Here is a 22,540-nt window from a genome sequence, read left to right as displayed (position 1 = left end):
CCCATGTACTGCACTGTCCCCACCCTCCTCCCATCCCGCACTTTTCCCCTGCACTTGCGCAATCCAAATGACACTTGGCCTAGTAGGATCGTTGCCTCTGTCTTCTCTCTGTCCCCCCACACCCCTTGCCGTGTCATGCCTTGAAACACTTGAGTATAAGCACATTATAAATGCCTTATCATATTATCCTTATCAGCTTCTCCACATGAATGTAGATGAGACAACGTAGCACATGTTGCTCCATGTTGATGCTTTTTGTATTCTGGCACTCCATAGCCTTTTCTATGCCATGGCTTCCACAGGGGTTTTATTGTTCTCAGCTGTCAGTTATTGGCTCCAGGTGTTGCTGGTTTATTTTTTCGTTATAACTTCGTTATCCTTTAGAGCTATGCCATACAAAGTCATATACAAAATGTGGGGGTGTTGACATGGCTTGAATTTCGGAGTGGCCATTTTGGATTTCTTCTCGTCATGCACACTTCATTTTTCAATACAACATAATCACTTTATAGCCTAATATTAAGCATGGTGCGATTTTGCCTCAGGAGGTAGTCTTTACTACGACCCTTTGGCTGGAATTCATATTTGGGGTGTAATTGGCGATTTTGATGATGTTTTGCAATTAATAATTGGTAAATACTGCACCCAAAATGTCCGAAAAGTATTTTCTTCGTGCATTTGCCTCTGAATACTGCAAATTTCAGGTTTTCGGTGAGAGTCACACGTAAACAGACAAATGTGGGCACTATTTCAATTTTGTTTTTCTAAAATACTACTGAAAGTTGACTTATTTAGCTTCATGTGAAGATTGCATAATCTTAGTTTTTGTTGTATTCGTTTTAAAATTATCCTCATACGCTGACCACTAATGTTATCTTTGGACAATTTCCCAGCCAAAAGTTATTTCGACCGGTCATAGGTTTTGAAAGCATTTTTCAAAAGTGCCGGCATCCTGAGAGAATCCTGCCACAACTAAGAAGCGAATCTAAGATTCAAACCAATAGTTGCATTGTATGGAAACAAGTAGTGGACCTATATGTTCCCTGCTTCTGGCCTGCACCCACTCCCTACAAACCCCATCACCGCGCCCCCTCCCACAAACAATACAATCCCCCAAAACACATGTGCCTCCTGGTTAAGGGAATGTTCAATGTAGTGCACTGAAAGTGCAAGTTTCAACTTCTTCCCACACTTTTATTTGAAAACAAAACCATTACAGAACGGTTTCTTTTCAAAATAAAAGTATAGGAACAGTAAATCTTAATTTAAAAAAGTACAGGAGCACCTCTCCCAACCGCTCCCGCTCACTTCGACCACTGATTCAAACCATTGAGGAAGTATTGATAGCAGCACTAAGAGGACTACCTCAAAATCCCTACAATTCCCAGGACAACAAAAGCATCATTTTTTGCTAAACTGGGATCCACACGAAAGTAGCACTAAGAAGCAACTTTAGGTCATGCTGAACACACTTAATATTGGAAGGATAATACCCTAACCCTAACTATATAGAAACTGAGACTTGCACCCATTGACTAGTAGTTGCCCAGACTAGGTTATATGTATATGTATGAAAATTGTATGCATATTAAGTAAGATACATGAAAACCTTGCAAATGTACTAAAATATATGGAAACCTATAATTTTGAACTTTGTTGAATGCATGTACTATGTGTTCAAATTAACAGGAATATGCTCATTGACTTACACACATAATACGATTACACACACTTTCAAACTATAACTGTGCCCTGAGAAAAATAGGGAAAGGGCGAAACAGTAGCACATGCCTCCAATGGCACCATCTTAACAATCGTATTTGTTTTTGGTAGAAAACCAATAAAGCTTTTTTTAATGAATTTCACGAGTAGGATTTTGTGTTTTAACAAAAAGGGTCAGGCGCAAGGAACCCAACATTCCCAAACCTTCCTTGTATACACTGACTGACTAGTGGATAACGGTCATGGTTGGGGTATGCAGCCGGACTAAACCATATACTGAGAGTTCCCCTGCTAAATATCCATGGGTAGGTACACTGGATATTACCCACTCCAACATAAACCATTTTTTTTCTTAGTCAGTCCACAATTGTGTGATCAGCCACCAACCTTTTAAACAGTTAGATCAGTAGGTAGAAAGTTTGTATAGCGCATTAGCTCACCTCCAAAGACACATCAAGGCGCTAGCCAAATCTCTGAACCATCCACCATAGGAGTTCCCCATTACCTAGGGAACAGCCAGGTCTTAAGATTTTGTATGAAAGTCCAGTGATCTACCAAGTGTAGAAGGGAGCGAATCCCAAAGCTTTGAGGCCTGGACAGCATATGTACATCCATCTCATTTCAATCTTTTACATTTCGGAATGGTGAAAAGCTGAGACCTGAGATTTCTCCTAGGAACATAGTGAGGAAAACAGTTCATAGTGAACACAGGGCCTGCTAATAGGCCTCATGAGCAACACACAAAGCTTTAAATTCAGCCGTTTTGGCTTCTGGCAGCCAATGAGAGTGGAGAAAATGGCCACAACGCTTAAATATTACCCTTTAATGCATTAAATATTACCCTTTAATGCTGCATTTTGAATATGTTGGAGTTCAGACACAGGTATATTTGGGGACCCCAAACAAATGGCATTACAATAGTCAAGGAACTGGATATAAAAGCATTCATTACCTGAATTTTGTCTGAAAATAAGAAATAAGTCAGAAAACTTGTAAAGGTTTTCAGTTGAAAAAAACAGCTAATGGTCACCTTACTGATTTGTCTATTTTGGGTCCATTCAGGATCTTGCCAACTACAAGAATACCCACTAAATCCGATGGCTTCGACAGGAGCCAAACATTGGTGGCCAGAATTCCCCTTCCCCTGCAGACTCCTGGACCAATTTGTTGACCTTGTTTGGTTTCCAAATAAGTATTTCCGTTTTTTGTTCATTTAGTTCGAGGTGGTAAGTCATCATCCAGATTTGTACTTGTTCTATGCAACCCTTTAACCGATCAATTGGATTTTCATTGGTGATCTCTAAGCGCAAGGTAAGCTGTGTATCGTCAGCATACATGTAACTAGTCGTGTTGAAACTGTGCACTAGATCTGGCAATGGGATCATATATAGGCTAAATAAGAGCGGGCTGACGGATGAACCCTGAGGCACCCCACAAGTAATAGTATTTTCAGCACTAATAGCTGAATACAAGTGGGGATGATGCACTGTTTGCTTTCGGTTGGTCAAAAAAGATTAGATCCATTCCTTTAGCTTCCCCTGCAACCCAAGCCCAGAGATATGGTTCAAAATGATGTCATGGTCAACTGTATTGAACACGGCCGATAGTTATAGAAGGGTGACCACGCCCGTTCCTCCAGCGACAATCCAATAATTACCTGGTTATTCCCCCTCCACCCAAAAGAAGAGATTCATGATCATGTCCCCTATAGTTAATTAATCTTTTGTAAAGTCCTTAATACCAGGTCCAGTCTTTAAGCATGAGACTGAGATTTGAACCTGTGTTGCTCTGCGTTGGCAGATTCCTGGCAAGCATTTTTCATGATGCCAATTGTTACTTTTGTAGTGACACCACTATTAGCACTTATATCCTTGCTACTGGTCTTACTGGCACTATTGGTACTTCTAGTTAACTGAACAGTGAAGGCCAAAAGGTTTTACATAGTATCAAAAATAGGAGAACCCTTGGGTTACTATGCTGGGACACAATCACCTTACTCGGATTCACCTTATCATGTAGTACAAATATGTGTGTCTCCCCCAATGGCTCCTTTGCAAATTAAGGCTCTCTCTTTATTCTCAAGAAAAACAAACAAGCTGACTACTCATTGGGTGCAAAAATATAAATTTGATCCAAAATTCTTCAATTCATCTATACATGTATTTAATCTGGTTCTCTATTCAAAAGAACTCCTTGCATCGCCTCCATTCAATTATAACACACACCATTCAATCCAGTCTGAATCACAGTCTAATCAATAGCCTCAACAGGTTGGCAGTGTACAGTTCTCAATACTTTTCCACGTACAACACACTATCTACGTGAGCATTGAGGTATTTAAATTCACATATGTAAAGTACAGAAAACACAAATCTAAATGTCATGCTCCTCTTCTTCCATATTTATTGTAGTGCATTCCTCAGGAGCATATTTAATATGAGTGAATGGTTGATCCTTTCAATTCCCTTTAATGGGAAAGATATTCCATAGCGATAAGCCTAATCTGCAAGTAGCAGAATAGAAAGAAAAACTGTTGTGGTGGGATTGCGAAAAAATATACCTTTGTCATAATTATTTTGTAATACCATCATTGTGGATTGATGAAAAGCAATGTTTACCATATTAATATATTACTTTGATCTTCCCTCTTCTGTTGTAGGAAGTTCAGAAATCGTCATTTCTATTTGTTATTCTTCATGCAGGCGAATCCTAGATAATATATGTATATATGTATATATATGCCCTAAAAAAGCGGAAAGAAAAGTCAAATGCGCATTTCATGCACATTCGGCTTGCACCAAGAAATCAGATCCCATAATGCCGAACATGGGGAGCAGGGGTTGTGGGGGTCTCCCGCACTTTCCATGTTTGGCATTATGAGCTTTGGGGGATGCATGGGTGTCCCCCACTCCTATGCCATTGGAATCTGGGGACAATAAAGAAACAATAAAAACAATTAAAAACCTGAAAAATTGACCCTGCGGCCGCAGGGATACAGGAATGTCGGCGGCACACTTCTGTGTGTGCCACCGAAAAGATACGTGGGGGGAGGGGTAAGGTATGCAGGATGTCGGCGAACATGATCGATGTGAACACTGCGCAGGGGGAGTTTGCGATTCAATATTTTCGGATTCGCAATTTCCTGCATCGCGGTAATCACATAGATCTGTAGAAATACACATCTCTCTGGTGGCTCTAACACAAACTTCAAATGCACTCCCGCAATAAACTTCCCACAGAGTTGTAGCTTACCAGCAAGGACTGTGCCGCCATGGGCCTCTATGTGGTATCCCTGTTACGTGCCATCACACTTTGTCTTTCTCAAAAAAATTCAAAACATTAATGGTTTCCCCTACTAGTGTATTATGAATTAGTGTAATGTACACACCATATCCTACTCCATAAAGCCCGGGTGTGTGTGTTCTTACACAAAACAGTGAACAGAATCTGTCAGATTTTTGCTGGCTGGAATGTGCATCCAAGGGCTGCCCTATGGCAGGGTGGACCCCATCATCAGAACCGCCGCATATATTCATTCTGCATCATCCAGTGCGGGCACATTATGCGTTACATTGAGTTCTGCCATTCATGCGTTGCACACCTCTCTACGAGGGAGAGGTTGGAATCTGATGCTCTCTCATTTCCGCGAGGCTAGTCCTGGGTACCATGTTGACATGGTGAAAGACGAGTGACATTTTGCCATGTGTACTGGCCATCCATTATACCTACCCTGTGTTTAAAGTTAAACTCTCCATTGAATGTTTTTGGACTAATAGGACAACCCTCTGTCTTTGTGTATGGTTTTACATACCAAATGGTTAGTCACGGTCCCACACATATATGCAACAGATTTATTGTTGAGTTCTAATTTTGTGTCATTCAACTTCTTCATTCAGTCCCTTTCTCCAGCTGTCAGTGAGATAAATCAGCTCTTGTTCCAGTTTAATAAAACTTCTCGTCAATATCTTTGTTCGAAGCCCCCTTGTTTGTTGTACAAATGTCCATTTAAAATCCTCAAAATGATGTTTGTCCACAAAATGTTTCACTAGAGTTGCATTCTCTACTTTTTATGCAATTCCTCTGTTAAAATATTCTCGTTTAGATCTTTAAGGTTTTTCCTAAGTTTCCACAGGGGCAAGTTATTTGATATGTGACATTATCTGAGTTGCAGTTAGTCAACCTTTTTTGGAACAAGGGTCTGTCCAAACCAATATCTATTGCCTTACTTCTCTGTGTGAATTTGTAAATCCTGCATGTGCCACAGGGATAGTGTCCAGTGATAGGTGTTAATGCCCAACTCTCTCTATGAGGCTCTTGGGTGTGTCTATTTCCACACCCATCTTGTTTTTATTACACATTTTCTGATGGATATGCACTTTTTGAAAGCGAAAATGGGTCTGTTCACTTGTCCACCTGTTATGTGGAATAATTTACAATGTTTGTGATGTTTTTAATTTTTAAACTTAAGTTTGAAACGGTGGTGAAACAAACCATCCTATTTTCTTTGTCCTTATCTCCTTTTTTCACAAGTAGGGCCTCTCTATGGTTACTGTAGGCTCTTTTGGCTGATGTTTTTTCAATTTCTTGGGGTAATCCCTGTTTGCTAGTTTCTGGCTAAACAAACTGGGCTTCTCCCTCATAGAACTCCTTTGTGATACTGTTCCGCTTCAGACGGAGGACTGTACAAAGTTGGTACAATAAATGAAATTGTTACATTCAAATGTAGCACAGACCAAAGAAACCGAAGGAAAAGAAAACAAAAGAACACAAATTTAGGAAGAAAATAGATATGATGGCCATTTAAATCAGTAAATCTTAAAAATACAAAAATCAATGCTGAGGCAGTTGCCACAGAATCACCTTTAATCTATACACAGTACAGCCTCATTGGACATCACTATGCGCCCATTTGTATATAGTTGGATGCACGTTTCCTTACTTCTTTATAATTGTACATGGCCAAGTCTGAGATTGCGTGGGCATCCGGCACCCGGATTCTCGAAAATTCAGGCAAGCAGATCTCTGGGAAAAAAAGTATTTCATTACAAAAATTTGATTTTGATATAATTGTTTGAAAAGCAATATTAACTTCCATGTGAATTTATTTTTAAAAAATCGATCGAAATATGCCTTGATAATGCAAGCGATTAAAAAATGGTGTGCACTAGTACTTTATCATAAGGCAGGCAATTCACAATGCTTGCAGCATCTGGGCAGGTTGCATTGTAGCAGGTCGTCAGCAGAATGATACTTTTATTAATATATTCAATTTCAATCAAAATCCATAACATGCATTTTGCAGTGTGGTAAACTTTCCAGAATCAATGTGTTACATAAACATGGGTTCAGTCAAGAGAATCGATAAAGACAACATTGTTACTGACAAGTGGTAAAAAGTGACTGATCATTGATAGGTTTGGTATTATTTGCACAAATGATACAGGCCTTGAGCAGGCAATCCATAGATTAACTGCATTTCTTTGATTCATCTTACTTTTGTGGTAAGAGAAATTATCTTCAGGGGGTTCCATGCCAGTAGATAAGGAATTGAAAGTTATTTTTCATAGGTTCTTTGGGCCTCATCACGACTTTGGCTGTAACCCTTAAATCCGGCGTTAGCGCTAATACCACCAGATTTAAGGGTCCGCCAAATCAGGGCTTTGGTGGATTTCGCCCCAGCTCTGAGCTGGGGGGAAATACGCTGAAAATTCGCGCTCATACCGCCAGCGGGAAATCCGCCGGCGGTATTAGCGCGAAATGTACCCATTGAGCCCAATGGGGAATAGGGCATTCCCGAATGGGCTCAATGGGGAATGGGGAATACCATTACCCCCGAACTCGTGATCCGGCGCTATTATCGCCCGGGGGTTCGGCGGTAGGGCAGATAGCGCCGGCGCTAATAGCGCCAGCGTTACCGCCCAAGTCGTGGTGAGGCCCTACTGATGGACCATTTAATAGCACCCAAAGAGTATTCATATCCCGGTGTCCGCAAGGCCTCATCGATCAGTATACAGTCCTTACACCACCTTTCCTGGGCCGTCTCTTAAAGGGACCGCCCATGAATCACGGCCTAGCTGGCCGCACTGGAACAGATGGAAAAGGCAAGGCCTGCTGCAGCCTAGAAGAGGGAGGACGGGGGAGCTGTTAAATGTACAGAGGTTCGGGGGAGATGGGATGATTAGGAGAGGGGTGTTTGCTTTGGGCAGGTTGGGTGGGGACTTTGGGCGTGATAGCCAGGACATACCGAGGGGTGGGGCAGGAAAACGGCACAAGGGGTGGTTCAAGGGATAAAACCCCTCGATGCAATGAAAATCCCACCCTTTGGAGGCAGTTCTGGAACAACCAAAAAAGGGCTGTATTTTGGAAGAGTAGCCTTTGTTGGGCGGGTTTATGGCATAGAACCTATTGCTCTTGCCCGTGTTAGCAACAGACAATTGGAGAGCACCAATAACACATCTGTGTCATAGTGTCCCATTGGAATCACCCCTCTTCATTATTGTTTTGGATACAGCTGTCTGATATGAAATGTTATTTATAACACGCTTAATACCCAGAGGATTCTAAGCGCTGACTCGGGGATCGAACCTGTGTTGCTCCATGTTGTCTTGCTTCCAAGGCGAGCCCCTGAGCTTTCCTCCCGAGGGAAGCTATCCTCCCAAGGAGATACCATTTGGCAAAAGAAAAGACGCAGCACTAGCTTTAGCTCTCGGAGGACAATGGTACGCAGTAAAAATAACTAAAAATGAAGAGATAAAAATAACTTACTGTCAATAACTATAGCAAAATTGAAGAACGGAAAAATATACAAACTTTCATAGAATTTGCTTCCCCTTTCTGTTCTTTTCATTGCAGAATTACTTATTTTTACTTTATCATTTGTATCGCTATTTTTACTTTATCATTTGTATCGTTTCATTTACTGTCCATTTACAGTCCAGGTTGTTATTCCAGGGACATAACATTGACCACGATAGAAAGGCAGTTACTCTACTTACTTATTTTATTTATTAATGCATCTGTTACATGCCCAGAACCTGAGGTATGATGGCGTCGTTACAGTCATCTTTATCATTGAATTGGAATATTCACTTACATAATTATAGATTGACACTGTTACAGAATAGACATTATGGCATAGACGGACTATTAACATACGTAAGAAAAGACAAAACAGACATCATAGGTATTTACAAAATCCGGCTCAGGCATCCAATAGGTGCACGTCTATTCTATACCAAGGGAAATAGACTAGACCTAAGGAGGCTGACCGCCAGTGACTTTTATATACATTTGCTAATAATGTTTAAACAACCAGGTTTTTAAGGCTTTTTTAAATACGAGGAAGGATTCCTCATTTTTGATGTTTAGTGGAAGGGAGTTCTTGGGGGGGGGGCAATACTTGGAAGCTACTACCTCCTGCTCTGGTACTACTGAAGCGAGGAACCACAAGGGCTGAGTTATCCTTGGATCTAAGCATTCTGCTAGATGTTTTTTTTCTTGATGGTGTTATTCAGATAGATGGGGGCTTTTTTAGCAAGGCATTTATGGGTGATTCATAAGGTTTTAAATATGATTCTGGTCTTAATGGGTAACCAGTGGGTCTCCCTTCTGATGTTGGAGATGTGGTCAGATTTTTTTATTCCTATTACAGCCTGTAGTGCTTTGTTCTGCATTAATTGTAATTTGCTTACGTTAGTTTTGGACGTCCCTAGTAATAGGGCATTACAATAGTCCAACTTCAATAGTATCAGAGCCCTAGCCAGGGTAATACAGTTGGTAGGTGTGAGGAACCAGCGGCTTAAGGCGATTAATTTAGATGTGTAGGATGTGGACAACGACAGTGCCGATATATGTTTGGCCATGTTGAGATTTGCATCTAGGTAAACTCATGTTTTTACTTGTTTGAGTACCGGAATTGGCGTGCCATCAATGTTAGTTGAAGAATAATCAGGGTGGAGGTTACCTATTTTGGTCAGGGAGCCCACGATGAGGATCTCTGTCTTCTCATCGTTAAGGCACAGGCTATTCAAGGCCATCCAATTTTGAATAATAGCACAGATTTTGTTGATGGTCAATGTGTCCTGGTCATAGCTCCCTGAGATTGGTATGAGGATCTGGGTGTCATCTGCGAAGTTGTGTAGATGACACCCATGTTGTCTAGTGCTGAGAATAGAAGCTTTGTTTATGCGTTATATAGCATTGGTGAGAGGCATGATCCTTGAATGGCGACTGATATAGGATCAGCAGTGTTTTTGCCTATGGAGACTCTGGACGTGCGATAGGCTAAAAAGGATTTCACCCAGAGGGTAGCATTTTTAGAGAAACTAAAATCGTTCGCTAGGGTGGTGCATAATTTGTCATGATCTACAAGGTCAAATGCTGCAGATATGTCCAATAGTAATAGTATAGTTTCCCAGAGTCTCTGATGGTGTCCATCTGGCTTTCAAGTCTATGAGTGCCATTTCCGTGCTATGGTTAGGTTTGAATCCAGATTGTCTAGCTCCCAGGGCCGGTTTTGTTCAAAATTGGTTTGGATTTGTGAGTATGCTATTTTGTCAATGATCTTAAGCAAGAAAGGTACTGTGGTTATTGGTTGGTAGTTCATAGGCACAGTTGGGTCCAGGGTAGGATTTTTTAGAAGTGGGGGGACCTAAGCTTCTTTGGTACTGGCTGGGACTATATTTGTATTGAAGGAGGCGTTGAAAAAATGAGTATTAATACATGATTTAACTAGATGGGAAGGGAAGTCATCCCCTTTGCAGTTAGAAGCTTTTAATTTGGTAATGGTATTAGTCACTAGTTCTTGGGTCACTGGGGTGAAGTGGAATAGTAGGGTGTCGTTTTCATTGGATTTCGTGGGAGTGTTATTTGGGATATTTTTATCAGCTAGCGTTTTTCTTTTAGTGACTATTTTCTTTTGCAGCAGCTCCAATTTGGAAGCTTGTGCATCTTGAATGGTGGTGGACCATTCTTTACTGGAATTGACTGGGGTGGTGGCTGGGATGGGGTTTTCCAACTCTCTGAGGATGAAGAACAGCTCTTATGAGTCTGAGGAGGCATTTGCTTTATGGGAAATAATCACTGCTTTATAAGTTTTGTTTGAAACATTGAACGCATTAGCAGAGTCTGGGGTGTGAGATTATGTATGGATATGTGCAAGCGATCGTTTGGATCTCCTTAGCGATATTAGTTCATCGTTAAACCAGAAGCATGTTTTTTTATCAGCACGTCGCATTTTGGTTGTTAGTGGTGCTAAAAAATCAATAGTGGAGGTGAGACTCTTGTGGTAGGTATCTGCCAAGAGGCATTGGTTATCACTAGCAACCAGGTTGGATAGTAAGACTTTGCTGAGAATGGGGTTTAAGTTCTCCGTTGTGAGCTTGCAAATGTTTTTAGTTTCAAAAGTTTCCAAAGTCTTGGTTTTAGGGGGGCATGTTTCATTACACATAAGGGTGAAGTTTACACTATGTTGGTCTGTCCAATCAAGGGGTGTGATTGACTCAATAGCTAGTGTAACATTGAGTGAGAGTATCCAGTCCAATGTTCTTCCCTTAATATGGGTAGGGGCATTCACAAGTTGTGCGAAGTTCATATCTTTAAGGGCAGTGTCAAGGGCTTTGGCTTTGTGGTCTTGACTGTCATTAAAGCCTAAATTGAAATCACCAATACATTTAGTATTAGGTTTCATAAATGGTGCTAATAGCAGCGCTATGTCTATGTCTGGCTGGGTATTGATATTGGGCAGTCTATAGATCACCACGGGATTGATGGTTGATTAATGGTTGATTTTGAATTTGGCTAAGAGGATTTCATAACCTTCTAGGTCTTCAATGGGACATGCTCTTAATTGTAGGTTGGTTTTAGCTATAATGGCTATGCCACCTCCATGGGTATTGGTTCTATCGGCCCTAAGGATAGTATAGACTGGTGGGATAGCGAGAGCTAGCTCAGGTCCAGATGTTTGGTGGAGCCAGGTTTCTGTGACCATTAGAAAGTCCAATTGTTGATCAACAATGAGATTGTGTATCTCAATTGCGTGGGCTCCTATTGATCGGGCATTAATGAGGGTACCTTTGAAATTGGCTGGTGGCTCGAGTTTGGGTACAGTGGGGGTGGTCAGGATCTGTGCAACTAGAAGACTGCCAGGCGGTTTGGTGGTCACTACTGCAGGTGTCTTGTTATCCTTTTTGCATAGATTGGGGATAGGCTTGGCCTGTATGGATGTAGCTATGACTGACTTGTGGTGGAGAGAGCTTACTTTAGTACATGATCTTAGACGATTAAGTCTACAATAGCCCTGAGTAGGGGTGGACTTGGTCTTAGACGATGGAGTCTAGAGCTACCCTGAATGGGATAGGAACGTGAATCGTCAGTGATCTTTGGTATGTAGTTGGAAGCGGTCCCATATAGGGGGGTGGTGGGCTCTGAGTTAATCAAACGTGTGGTGGCACTAGGGGTGTTGGTGTAGTCCTGGATGGCCAGGAATGGTGAGGTAGAGGGTAGGAATGGGGTAGAGCAGGGGATGGGATGATGTCGGTAGCAACCTAGTCTGGTGAGGCCATTTGTGTGGCTAATAAAGGGGCTCCCTGCACGAGGTAGACAATTCGGTACAACACAGAAAGGGAATATAATAACGAGAAGCCAACCTAACATGGTTGAAATCTCTAATGAGAATGTGACAGTAATAGTATAGCAACAAATATAACAACAGGAGTAACTCATAAACGTGACTTAGTTCATTTTAGGGAGTTCAGCAACGGACTGTTTATTGGTGGTCAGAGAGAAGGTGGTTGAGGTTCGGGCATTCGTGTCAGCGAACTATGGATGCCGACGGGCACTTCCAATGGGGATATAACTCAGTGACACGATTGGAGGAGGTGAAAGGGAAGCTGCAGGCTGCAGCCCGGCTGCTAACAGGATGTTAACGGGGCCTTTCTGCTGGACTTTCTCCTGGCCTTTCTCTGCAGACAGCTTCCGTCTGCTGGTGATGCGGATTGGCCCAAACAAAAACGTTCACGTGGAAGGACAACTCCATTTCAATATCTCAGTTGAGCTTGAGAGAGAGCAGGATTGAAGACCTTATCTCAACGGTTGGATTAGATATCAAAATATCCATCATGGCTCCCTTCTCCCTCACGCTGCATCTCTCCTCAGGAATTAAAATCTGGACGAGGCGGAGGAAAAGACATATCTGAAGGAATACAGTGTGGGGAGTTGGAGTGGCAGAACCTAATGCATGTCTCTTATGATAGCCATTGAGACTGGTTAACTTTGTTGTTGAGCAGGTGATATACCAGCACTAAAAGCGGCTTCTGTATGGTGTGTGACCATGATGTTCGTAGTGTCCAGGTCGGTATATATGCATTCCAGCAAGAACAGTCAATGTTCAGCATGCCAGGGAAGCGCTTCTCTATCAGTTTCCTGGTAACCGCTAACGATGTTACCAAGTAAGCTCTAATATTTTTACTGATAACTGCTTCCATTCCTAGCGACTGGTAAATTGCATACTGCTTCTTTTGTACACGCCTCTGGCAGCTAGTGAAGTGCTATATCACAATAGCAATTATCTGAAATGTTTTAACACGCATCATTTAGAAATCTCAGCTGTTCTGTCCTGCAATCTTCCCGTTAATATATCCAATACCTCTCTTCGTGAACTTGATAGGAAAAAAAAGATAGTCAGCACTGCATCTAAATCTAAGCTGTTCCCTAATTAATGTTCAATCGGCAGTGTATAATGCCCCGCTAAGCTATTAAATTATTCACAGGGATAGAACGGGGATAAAAGCCGGCGGCCTTGCCACTCGGTTTAAAGATTATGTAAAAATCCTCTCTTCCAAGTCCCGTCTCTTTACAGCCAATGAGACGCTGTGCTCTAGTTATTTATTTACTTATGTACAGGAAGGAACACTGCTATTTAGATCACAAAAGAACGTACAATAGATAAGAAGGGAGCGGATAATTTCGAACAGAGAGGCTGTGTTAACTTTGTTTTAACAGATCATCCCCTAAACAGTAACAATCTGTTCACCAAACAAATGAGTGACATATTGTTTAATTTAGCCACTTCAGTTAATAAATGTAAGAATATAGGGTTAATTTACATGCTGATAGTCCTGCAGACATCCATTCTGGTCCTATCATGTGGCAGCCAGATTGTGACAAATTAACTCTTGCCCTGCAGGAGTGCAAGGATGAGTAGAGGCTAAAGCACCAACTCAGCCCTCACACTTCTACAAACCAGGAGCCAACACAATCATAAAGGTAAAGGCACAGTTAAGAGATACACTTCCTTTGCCTTTTGTGGTAATGTGGGCCGTGGGAAAGCTATACTCTCAAGTGGGGGTATGAATGTGGTTCAGTAGCAACACAAACAGCAAAGTATAACAGTTCAAAAGAAAGGGCAGTCCAATCAAGGTTCTATAGAAAAATACACTTTAATCAAACACAGGATGTACAGTATTAACTAACTGGAAACAATTACAAAAACCAACCCCTGTAGAAAGAACACAGAATATGCAAAGCTAGCAGATGCAGCACTGCGTAATTAGAGAGAGGGGAAGAAAAGACAATTAAAAGACTGCAATGTTTAAAGGATATTTCTATTATTTTCAACTATTTTCTTTTATTTAACCAGTAACAAAAACATCAATTACAAAGCTTATAATCAATAACTAACAGCCAGGTTGAAAGGCAGAGGGGGACAACACAAATGCATCCATATAATTCATTAAAAGCATTCCGAATGTCTTCATATTCTTCCAACATGTCTTTCTTGTTGTAAGAAACGTTTTCCTTAGCAGAAAGCATCAGTCAACTATTAATCCAATCTTCATAGAAAGGCCTAGCCATATTCTTCCACAATCGAAATATTTGCTTTTTTGCCACAACGAGTGCTCTATAAACCCACCTTTATTTCGGAGTATTTAGCTCTGGGGTTCTCAAGATCAATCCTAACAAAAAAGACATTGGGGATCTTGGAACAAAGAACTCCAAAACCATATCTATCCTTTGTAACACTGCATCCCAATAAGTCGGAACCTTCTGACAATGCCAGAGCATAGGAATAGTTGTACCACTGACAGGTTTACACGACCAACACAAATCCATTGGTAACAATTTACAATGCCACATTTTCCATGAAGACCAGTACAAAGAATGATTTATCTTCTGTTGCGTATATCTTAAATCCAAGTCAATCTTCCACCTAGAAGGCCCCACACATATACAAGACCAAGCTTCATAAGAAATATTATGGCCTAAAATCAATTCCCACATAGCGTTTCCCTTAGAAAACATATCATTTGAATCAGCCACTTTAATAAAATGAGGTATATGAATGATACAGACCAATATGTAGATCTGGATAATCTATACAAGTCTGGAACATCATAAAGGCGCATACCCAAAGTCATCAACAAATTCCTAAACATTTCTACAAGTTACCTTCAATGACGGATAACTTTAGCTTTCAGCTTGTATTTAAACTTAAGAAACCCAAAGTCTCTCAATTTCGTTCCGTCCAGGACTTTACCCAAGGACCATATTCCAACCTTTCCCAGAAAGTGTGCGATAGTTCATGGTTAAGGCTGGGTTTATCCAGACCCATAAGTCTTTCGATAAGAGGTCTTTTGTAACATGAGAAATTGGTGGCAGTGTTTTTACTTTTTTCTTAAACAATACTTAAGCAATATTACCTGATAATGTTTAAGTTGTGAAACAACGTCTTCGCCGTTTCACAACTTAAAAAACAATTTTTTTTTAAAAAATGGTTGCCATGGATCAGGGAGAAGGGAACCCCACGTAGTCCCTTCTCTCTTTACATGGTGGCCTGTCGCGTGTCAGGGAAGCACCAGGAACACTACTGGCACAGCGCAGGCGAGGGAGAAGGAAGTGAAAGGTAAGTGGGGCAGGGGGAGGGGAGAAGGGACAAAATACATTGGAGGGATTGTGGTTGTCGGAAGCGGCCATTTTCTCTTTTGTTGCCGTTTTCCTATGGTGCGGCTTGACGCCACAAGACGCCTTACTCTAATCAAACTGAGGCAAGCTGGGGGTCGCCACATGCTGCTGAGAGCAGTGTGTTCAGTGTACAGAAAATAGCGGGCAGCGAGTGATTTGGGGAGAGTTTCTGCTGCTGCTGTGTGCCTTCACCCATGCCTTGCTCCATCTTGTGCCCATGGAGGACAGAGGACAGAGAGCAGCAGGCTGAGTTGAGCTGGCTGTGGTATGCCAGGCTGGGCTGTGGGTCCACTTGTGCTTGGAGTAGGTGAGTCTTCCTTCTCCCGAGGAAAAGTAGAGCTGTTGAGTCTGGAGAGTCAGAATCACGGTGACTCAAAACTTTCTCAACCTACTAAAACCTAATAAAATGAGTCAAGTAGCATAATTACAAACAGGAAATGCATTACAATATTAAAAAACATTGTAGAGTTACATAAAACCCACTAAAATGCCACATGCATGGTATATTACATAAAAAACACATATGCTTTCAAAATTCAATACATCCACACTTGGACAACCGGACAAATATATAAAACTTTGCTATTCCGAGTTGGATAGCCCTTGATGAATGTCCCAGTAACTGTCTGTGTAGGGACTGAAACATGTTGGGCTGATTATGTAACCACATAAATTGGACCATTATATATTTGTCTGATTGTCCAAGTTTGGATGTATTGAATTTTGAAAGTGTATGTTTTTTATGTACTGTACCATGCATGTGGCTTTTGTAGTGGGTTTTATGTAATTCTTTACTTTATTCACTTGTTTTGTGCTCCACAGGACCCAGAGCCTTAAGTGTGCAACATAAAAAACAAAACACAATGAATAAACAAGACATAGATGATCGATACTGAACCTCGATAATAAAACAACAGGTGATAGACCAGGGGGGAGTAGAGACAAGCGTCGTTATTTGAACAACAATGTTTTAATCTTCTTTCGAAAAACATCATGTGACAATGTTTTTGAATTTTGTAATACAATTCCTGTTTGGAATTATACCACTAGACTCATTTTGTTAGGTTTTGGTAGGTTGTGAGTTGTAATTACTGAGGGATAGTTCTTTATGTGTTTCTTTCCCTATTAATACGATTTGAGTTTGGAGAGTCTGCCGTAAATTCTCTCCTGCTATCAGGCATTGTTCCCCCTCTTTTTGTACCCCGTTGTCAATCATACTTGATCGGAGTATGACCATAGTATGAGCAGCTGGTTGTAGTCTGCTGCTGGGAGCTGTGCAGGGCTTTTCCCTCTGAATCACCCACTGAGCTACCTAGTCGATGCAAAATCAGGGGGTAGCAACCCTGAGGTAGCCCACGCCAGGAAAAAACCTATTGAGATGAGTGCCTTGTTACATGCAACGGTCCCTCCCATGTCCAAGTGTGCATATTCTCCAACTACTACATACGAAGGGACGGACATGAAGATGGAGAGCACTTACAGGAAGTTGGCCTGCCTCTGGATCCGGCACCAGTTCCTTTTATGATCAACACTTTAGTGACTACATCTACCGCGTCGCACTTGGAGGAAAGTGGAAAAACGGGTGGTCTTTGTCTCCTACACAAATTACAACCGAGGAATTCAACAACTCTAAAACTGATTTGTTACAGGAGATGGCCGGCCAGGGGGGCAAACCAATGTCTTCAGATCTGGAAGGGGCAGTGGGGGGGGGGTTTGTAAATGACCTGGATGTGGTCCTTGAATGGAAACAAATGTTGCCTTCTTGGATGCAAAAGTGGTGTTGCAAGCCACTTTTTTTGCGCAAGATGACACAATAAAGGCTATGGGTCAAACATCAAATATGAACAGGGGACAAAACATTGCCCCTTTGGCAGTTTTCGATACTGCTACTGGTCACAAAGCCCCCGAACGTCCTGTTTGCAGATCGGGGGGAGATCACCTAACTCTGACAAATGATGTAGATGATTGAACTAAGGCTCTAATCAGTCCGGGCATGGTGGCAGTCATGATCAACAATGGGAAGTGCAAAGAGGGAGAAAGTAGAAAGGGAGGAAAGGTAGGCAATTAAAAAAGACTAAAAATGAATTACCAGCGAAGTATAGAAATAGTAATTCATTAAAGAACTTCATAAATTAAATGTCACTAGCTGAGAAGCCAGTAGATTTAACTCAGGAAAATATGGACAATGGAGAAGAGGCTATGGAGACACGTGGGAAACAAAAACATTGTGGCCCGAGTGACTCACAGATTCCAAAAAGGGGTGCAAATGAGTTACTGCGATCAGGATAAAAAAAACCCTGCAAGCAAATATCACATCCTTTGTGAAACTCCAACCTTCCAAGGATAAAAACAAAGGCATCAAAATTACTTGGAGAACAACTCCCGAATCTGGAAACGGAAACATCAGGCAAAACGGGAGTTGCTATGAGCAGGGAAGAAACACCAAGTCTCATCAAAAGTGCACTGTGGAGCTGGTACGATCGAGCCTATAAATACTCAAACGTTGCTGCACAATTCGATCTTAGATACACTTCCTATACTTCTACTAGAGGCTACTCGTCTTCTTGGCCCTTTGATCACCCGTCTAGGATGGGTTTACATCCCAATTACCTATGGCGATATTATCTTAAATAGGGGTAAATTACTGGAGATATTTTCGAACATTCTTGCATTGAGATTGTTACACTTGGACGACACAGATCCGGTGGTCTATCGTGAAGAGGTGGTGGATAGATTGGACAGTAATCTCCATTCTAATTTAGTAGCTCGTTTAATCTGGGACCAGAGATATTGGTTAAGAAATTTGGATTATGATCTTTATGCATTAAACAATTCGACAGAGATTGAAGCATTTATGCAAGTCCTGAGGACAAGGACTCGGGTAGGAGAGGCAAGCGCTGTAAACAAACTTCTGTCAGAGGCAACCAGTGTATCGACGGCCCAACTATCCTCCCAAATTCAGGACTGGTCATGGTTGGAGGCAGCAATAGAAAAGTTTAAAAAATCAAGTGTACCGAAAAAGTGTCTTTGAACCAACAGCAAAGTGGTCTATTGTGTCAAGGAATGTTTGTGGTCTCAAGAACTTATTAATAGCAGCACACCGATACACTATTTTCCAGGACAAAAACATTCTTAGGCAGCAAGAAACCATGGCCATCACACGTGTGGACATTGATGGCTTTGTGAATTTTTCTAAAGAACTAGAGGACGCCCGAGTGTGAGTCTAGTTATATCTATAGACATGGCCTTTAGAGGACAGTGTTCCGAAATACACACGCCCTCAGATAATGTGGTGGCAGTATGTTTAGACGGGGCTCCAAAGGGGAGGTTGTTTTTGTTCATGAACGTTTACTGGAATTCGTTGTCCAACACAAAAGTAGATACTTTCAAAGTAGTGGAAGGTGTTATAGCTGACTGGTTGGAGGACTGTCTCCATCACAACATTGTAGCAGGGGGTGAATTTAACTCTGATTGTACCACAGCTCCCTACAGGAGACTTTTCTGGCTGCAGCAAGTTTTGGGGGGACACAGACCGCCACTATGGGTCATAGGTGGCATTTGCTTCTGTCAGACTGGGGCTTGAACATTTATCTTCCAGAAGTCCCACTGGAGGAGGGTTCTACTTACAATTGCCATTGTGGTGAAACACGGTCGTGGATAGACTATATCTAGGTTTCCAGAGAACTGGAAGGCTACTGTTCGCCCCTAGTTTTGACAGACTTGGGTATTAGCGGCCACTTAAGCTTGTATCATACTTGTAACCTTCGGTGGAAGCCCCTACGGTTGCTTTTCTAGACGTGAGTACAGCGGGGCCAACTATAAAATGGAACATCTAAAGCTGCTCTGCTTTTGTGAAGGCCCTTCTGGCTGCAACTGGTGGTGAGGAATTCTTGAAGAGGGCAGACACAATTGAGAAATTCAGTAAACTGATAAGAGGATATCTCAGGGTGGTGTCAGGTAGAACTAGGTTCTTTCCCGGGGGGTAAAATGTTGCATGTGCCGGATGTGGGGATTGCTATGGCTAAAGGGAAAAGAAGAAAACAGCTAAGAGATCTCAGAAATGGCTGCCTTATGAAAGATTTATATGTGGAAAGGAAAAAACAAATTCAGTATACTTATAAACAATATCTTAGGGCCACCAAGGTGAATCGTTTAAATAGGGATAATTGGCTTATGGTGGAGATACTAAAATCCCGAAACATGGCTCTATAACTATAAACTCTAAGACAGGTATTGATGTGCCGTAGGTGGTATCATGTATTCCTGAATAAACCTGGGTCAACCATTTCTTGCTGAAATACTCAGCTCCGGCTGAGTCTAGGAGATGGAATGCGGATAGGGTGGGGGACGAGATTCCCATTCACTACCCACGGAACAAGCAGGACATCATTTGGGCTATTAATAGATCTAAGGCCTCACATGTCCCAAGCCCTGGTGGCCTTGGCCCAGTTGTGTACAAAGCAGATCCTCAATTGTGGGCTGGTGTTTTGAGTCCCCTATTTGAGGCCATTTGGGGTTCTTTCACGATACCGGCCTCTTGGCAAAAAGAACTTATCAACCCTATTTTTAAAAAAGGTGATGTTGGAGACCCTAATAATTATTGACCCCTAGCTCTAATCAATGCCTCAGGTAAGATTTCTTGAACACTTTTATTGAGAGAACTGAACAGAGTCCTCTCAAGGCGTGGGGTACTCTCACGTTACCAGGTAGGTTTTCGAGCGGGGATGGGTACTTCTTTGAATGCAACAATCTTGGCCCACGTAAGGGCATATATAAAAAGGGGCCATGCAGGGAGGCTTATATAGTTTCTGTGGACACATGCTCTGCATTCAACAGGGTTTTGGAAGTGGCAAGTACCCTCCCACCTGATAAGATTGCTTCAGTGTCTACATAAAAATATATCTCTTAGAGTAAGGCTAACCAAGGAAGGGACCTATTTGAGGTCAGTAAAGTCCTATGTCGGAGTGAAAGAGGGGTTTCTGATGGCCCGCTCCTTTTTAACGCATATATTGCCGACAGTGACGAGCTGTGGGAGAATGAAACTACGGTTTTGGTCAGGACAGGCCACTGGCTTTTGCCATTGACGTGATCTTGTTTGACCAAACACCGATAGGTTTACTGCACAAGCTTGACTTGTTTTGTACCTAAACAGTCAAAAACAACCTTTTGGTGAATGGGGCAAAATCGAGGGTAGTGATCTTCTTAAATAAGCCTAGGCCCAAAACCATGTGCCGTGTGGTGGGCAAGCAACAACTAGAGAGGGTCTTCCTGACCCGCTACTTGGGGTACAGCCTAACCAGCTCCTCGTCCGTGACACAAATGGGTCTCTATTTGAACCGGAAAGCAAAGCCACTGACATCCTAATAAACCATCTCCGTGATACCCTACTCATCACGGACAGGGCACTGGCGTGGCTTATCTCTTTCCTCTCTAACAGACCGTCCCATGTTCAAATCTGTCCCATGTTCAAATGGGTCCTTTTCTCTCCTCCACCTCACTCTCTACCTGTGGTATCTCTCAGGGTTCTATCCTATCGACATGGCTCTTCAACATCTACCTGGACCCTCTGGTCCACCTGATCTCCAAGTACTCTCCTCACTTCCAGTGTTACGCAGATGACACACAGCTCTCTTTCTGGCTACCTTCCCCTACCACCTCCTCCTCCTCTTACTGCCTTATACCCGACTGCCTGACTGTGATTCAGGCCTGGTACTCTGCCAATGATCTCTGCCTTAACGCCAGCAAGCCAGTGATCTTTCCCATTGGGACGCCTGCTCATAGCTCCCCCCTCACTCTCTGGCCATACTCATGGGGTCCCCTCCCCTCACCCACTTGTGAGGCAAAAAATCTTGTGATCATCTTTGAATCCTCTCTCTCCTTCTCTCCCCACCTCACAAACCTTGCCAACTAGTCAAATTATCAGCTCCATCTCCTCAGGGGCTTTCTACTTTCCCCACCTTCCCCCAGAAGCTCAATGTCTCCAGAGCCCTTGTTCTCTCTAGGCTTGACTGCTACAACAAACTCTTCCTCAACCTTCCTCTTTCCTCCCTTCGCCCCCTTCAACTAATCTAGAATAGAACTGCAAGACTTATCCTTGGCCTCAGGGACAGCATCTCTCCAGCCTTAAAACCTCTCCACTGGCTCCCGATGACTGCAAGGATCAAATTAAATACCCTTTGCATCATCTACAAGGCTGTCTGCGGCCTGGGACCTCTCTACATCCAGCTTTCACTCCAGATATCCCACCCAGCCAAAATCCTTCTGTCTTCTGGTTCCAACTCTCTGCAGATCAAACGTTTCTCCAGGCAGACAGTGGGAGGTAGAACCCTCTCCTGGCGCCTCCTTCTCAAACAGCCTTCCCCCCACCCCTCAGACTTCAGCCCAATCTTCTTAAGTTCCGGAAACTTCTCAAGACCTTCCTTTTCTCCTCTTCCTTCCCTCTCCCCCTCCCATGCTACACTCTCCACCTGCCACTGCGACTGGGGCATGGTACCTTTAGAGTCATACACCCCTACCAGTCCCTCCCAGCATCCTTTGCCAGCACTTGCCCTCGGACTCCCTTTCTCGGACTATCCCAACCCTGTCCTCCTGTCCACTGCACTTTTCCTCCCCTTCCCACTCTTTCGCCAAGCACTTGCCGCCTTGGCCTGAACAGCACTTGCCCACCCCCACCCATGGGGTTCCCACCATGCTTGTACTTCTCCCTCTACCCCCCACCCCACTTTGCACTTATCACCTTGTCATGCACTTGCACGGTAGGATTGTCACAAGGCCAATATAACTGTTTCTTTGTACTTGTTGTTTTCTTATGATATTCCATGCTCCCCCCACTTCTTGTCTTCTGGCATCTGGAAACACG

The 22,540-nt window shown here is 42.6% G+C and overlaps 1 protein-coding gene across 3 annotated transcripts in view; it reads right to left on the bottom strand.

Annotated features, from left to right (window-relative positions):
- The window catches only part of KMO (kynurenine 3-monooxygenase), a 387,929-nt gene that overhangs the window by 24,862 nt on the left and 340,527 nt on the right, over positions 1–22,540 (bottom strand). For all 3 annotated transcript variants that reach the window (XM_069607648.1, XM_069607647.1, XM_069607649.1), the window contains one exon: positions 6,662–6,744. In XM_069607648.1, the coding sequence (XP_069463749.1) occupies positions 6,662–6,744 (83 nt within the window). The remainder of the gene's footprint in view (positions 1–6,661; positions 6,745–22,540) is intronic.

This window comes from Ambystoma mexicanum, chromosome 4q (genome assembly GCF_040938575.1).
Source record: "Ambystoma mexicanum isolate Mex_15411 chromosome 4q, UKY_AmexF1_1, whole genome shotgun sequence".
Taxonomy (NCBI): domain Eukaryota; kingdom Metazoa; phylum Chordata; class Amphibia; order Caudata; family Ambystomatidae; genus Ambystoma; species Ambystoma mexicanum.
The sequence above is the reverse complement of the archived record's forward strand: the minus strand, read 5'-3'. Positions and strand labels throughout refer to the sequence as shown.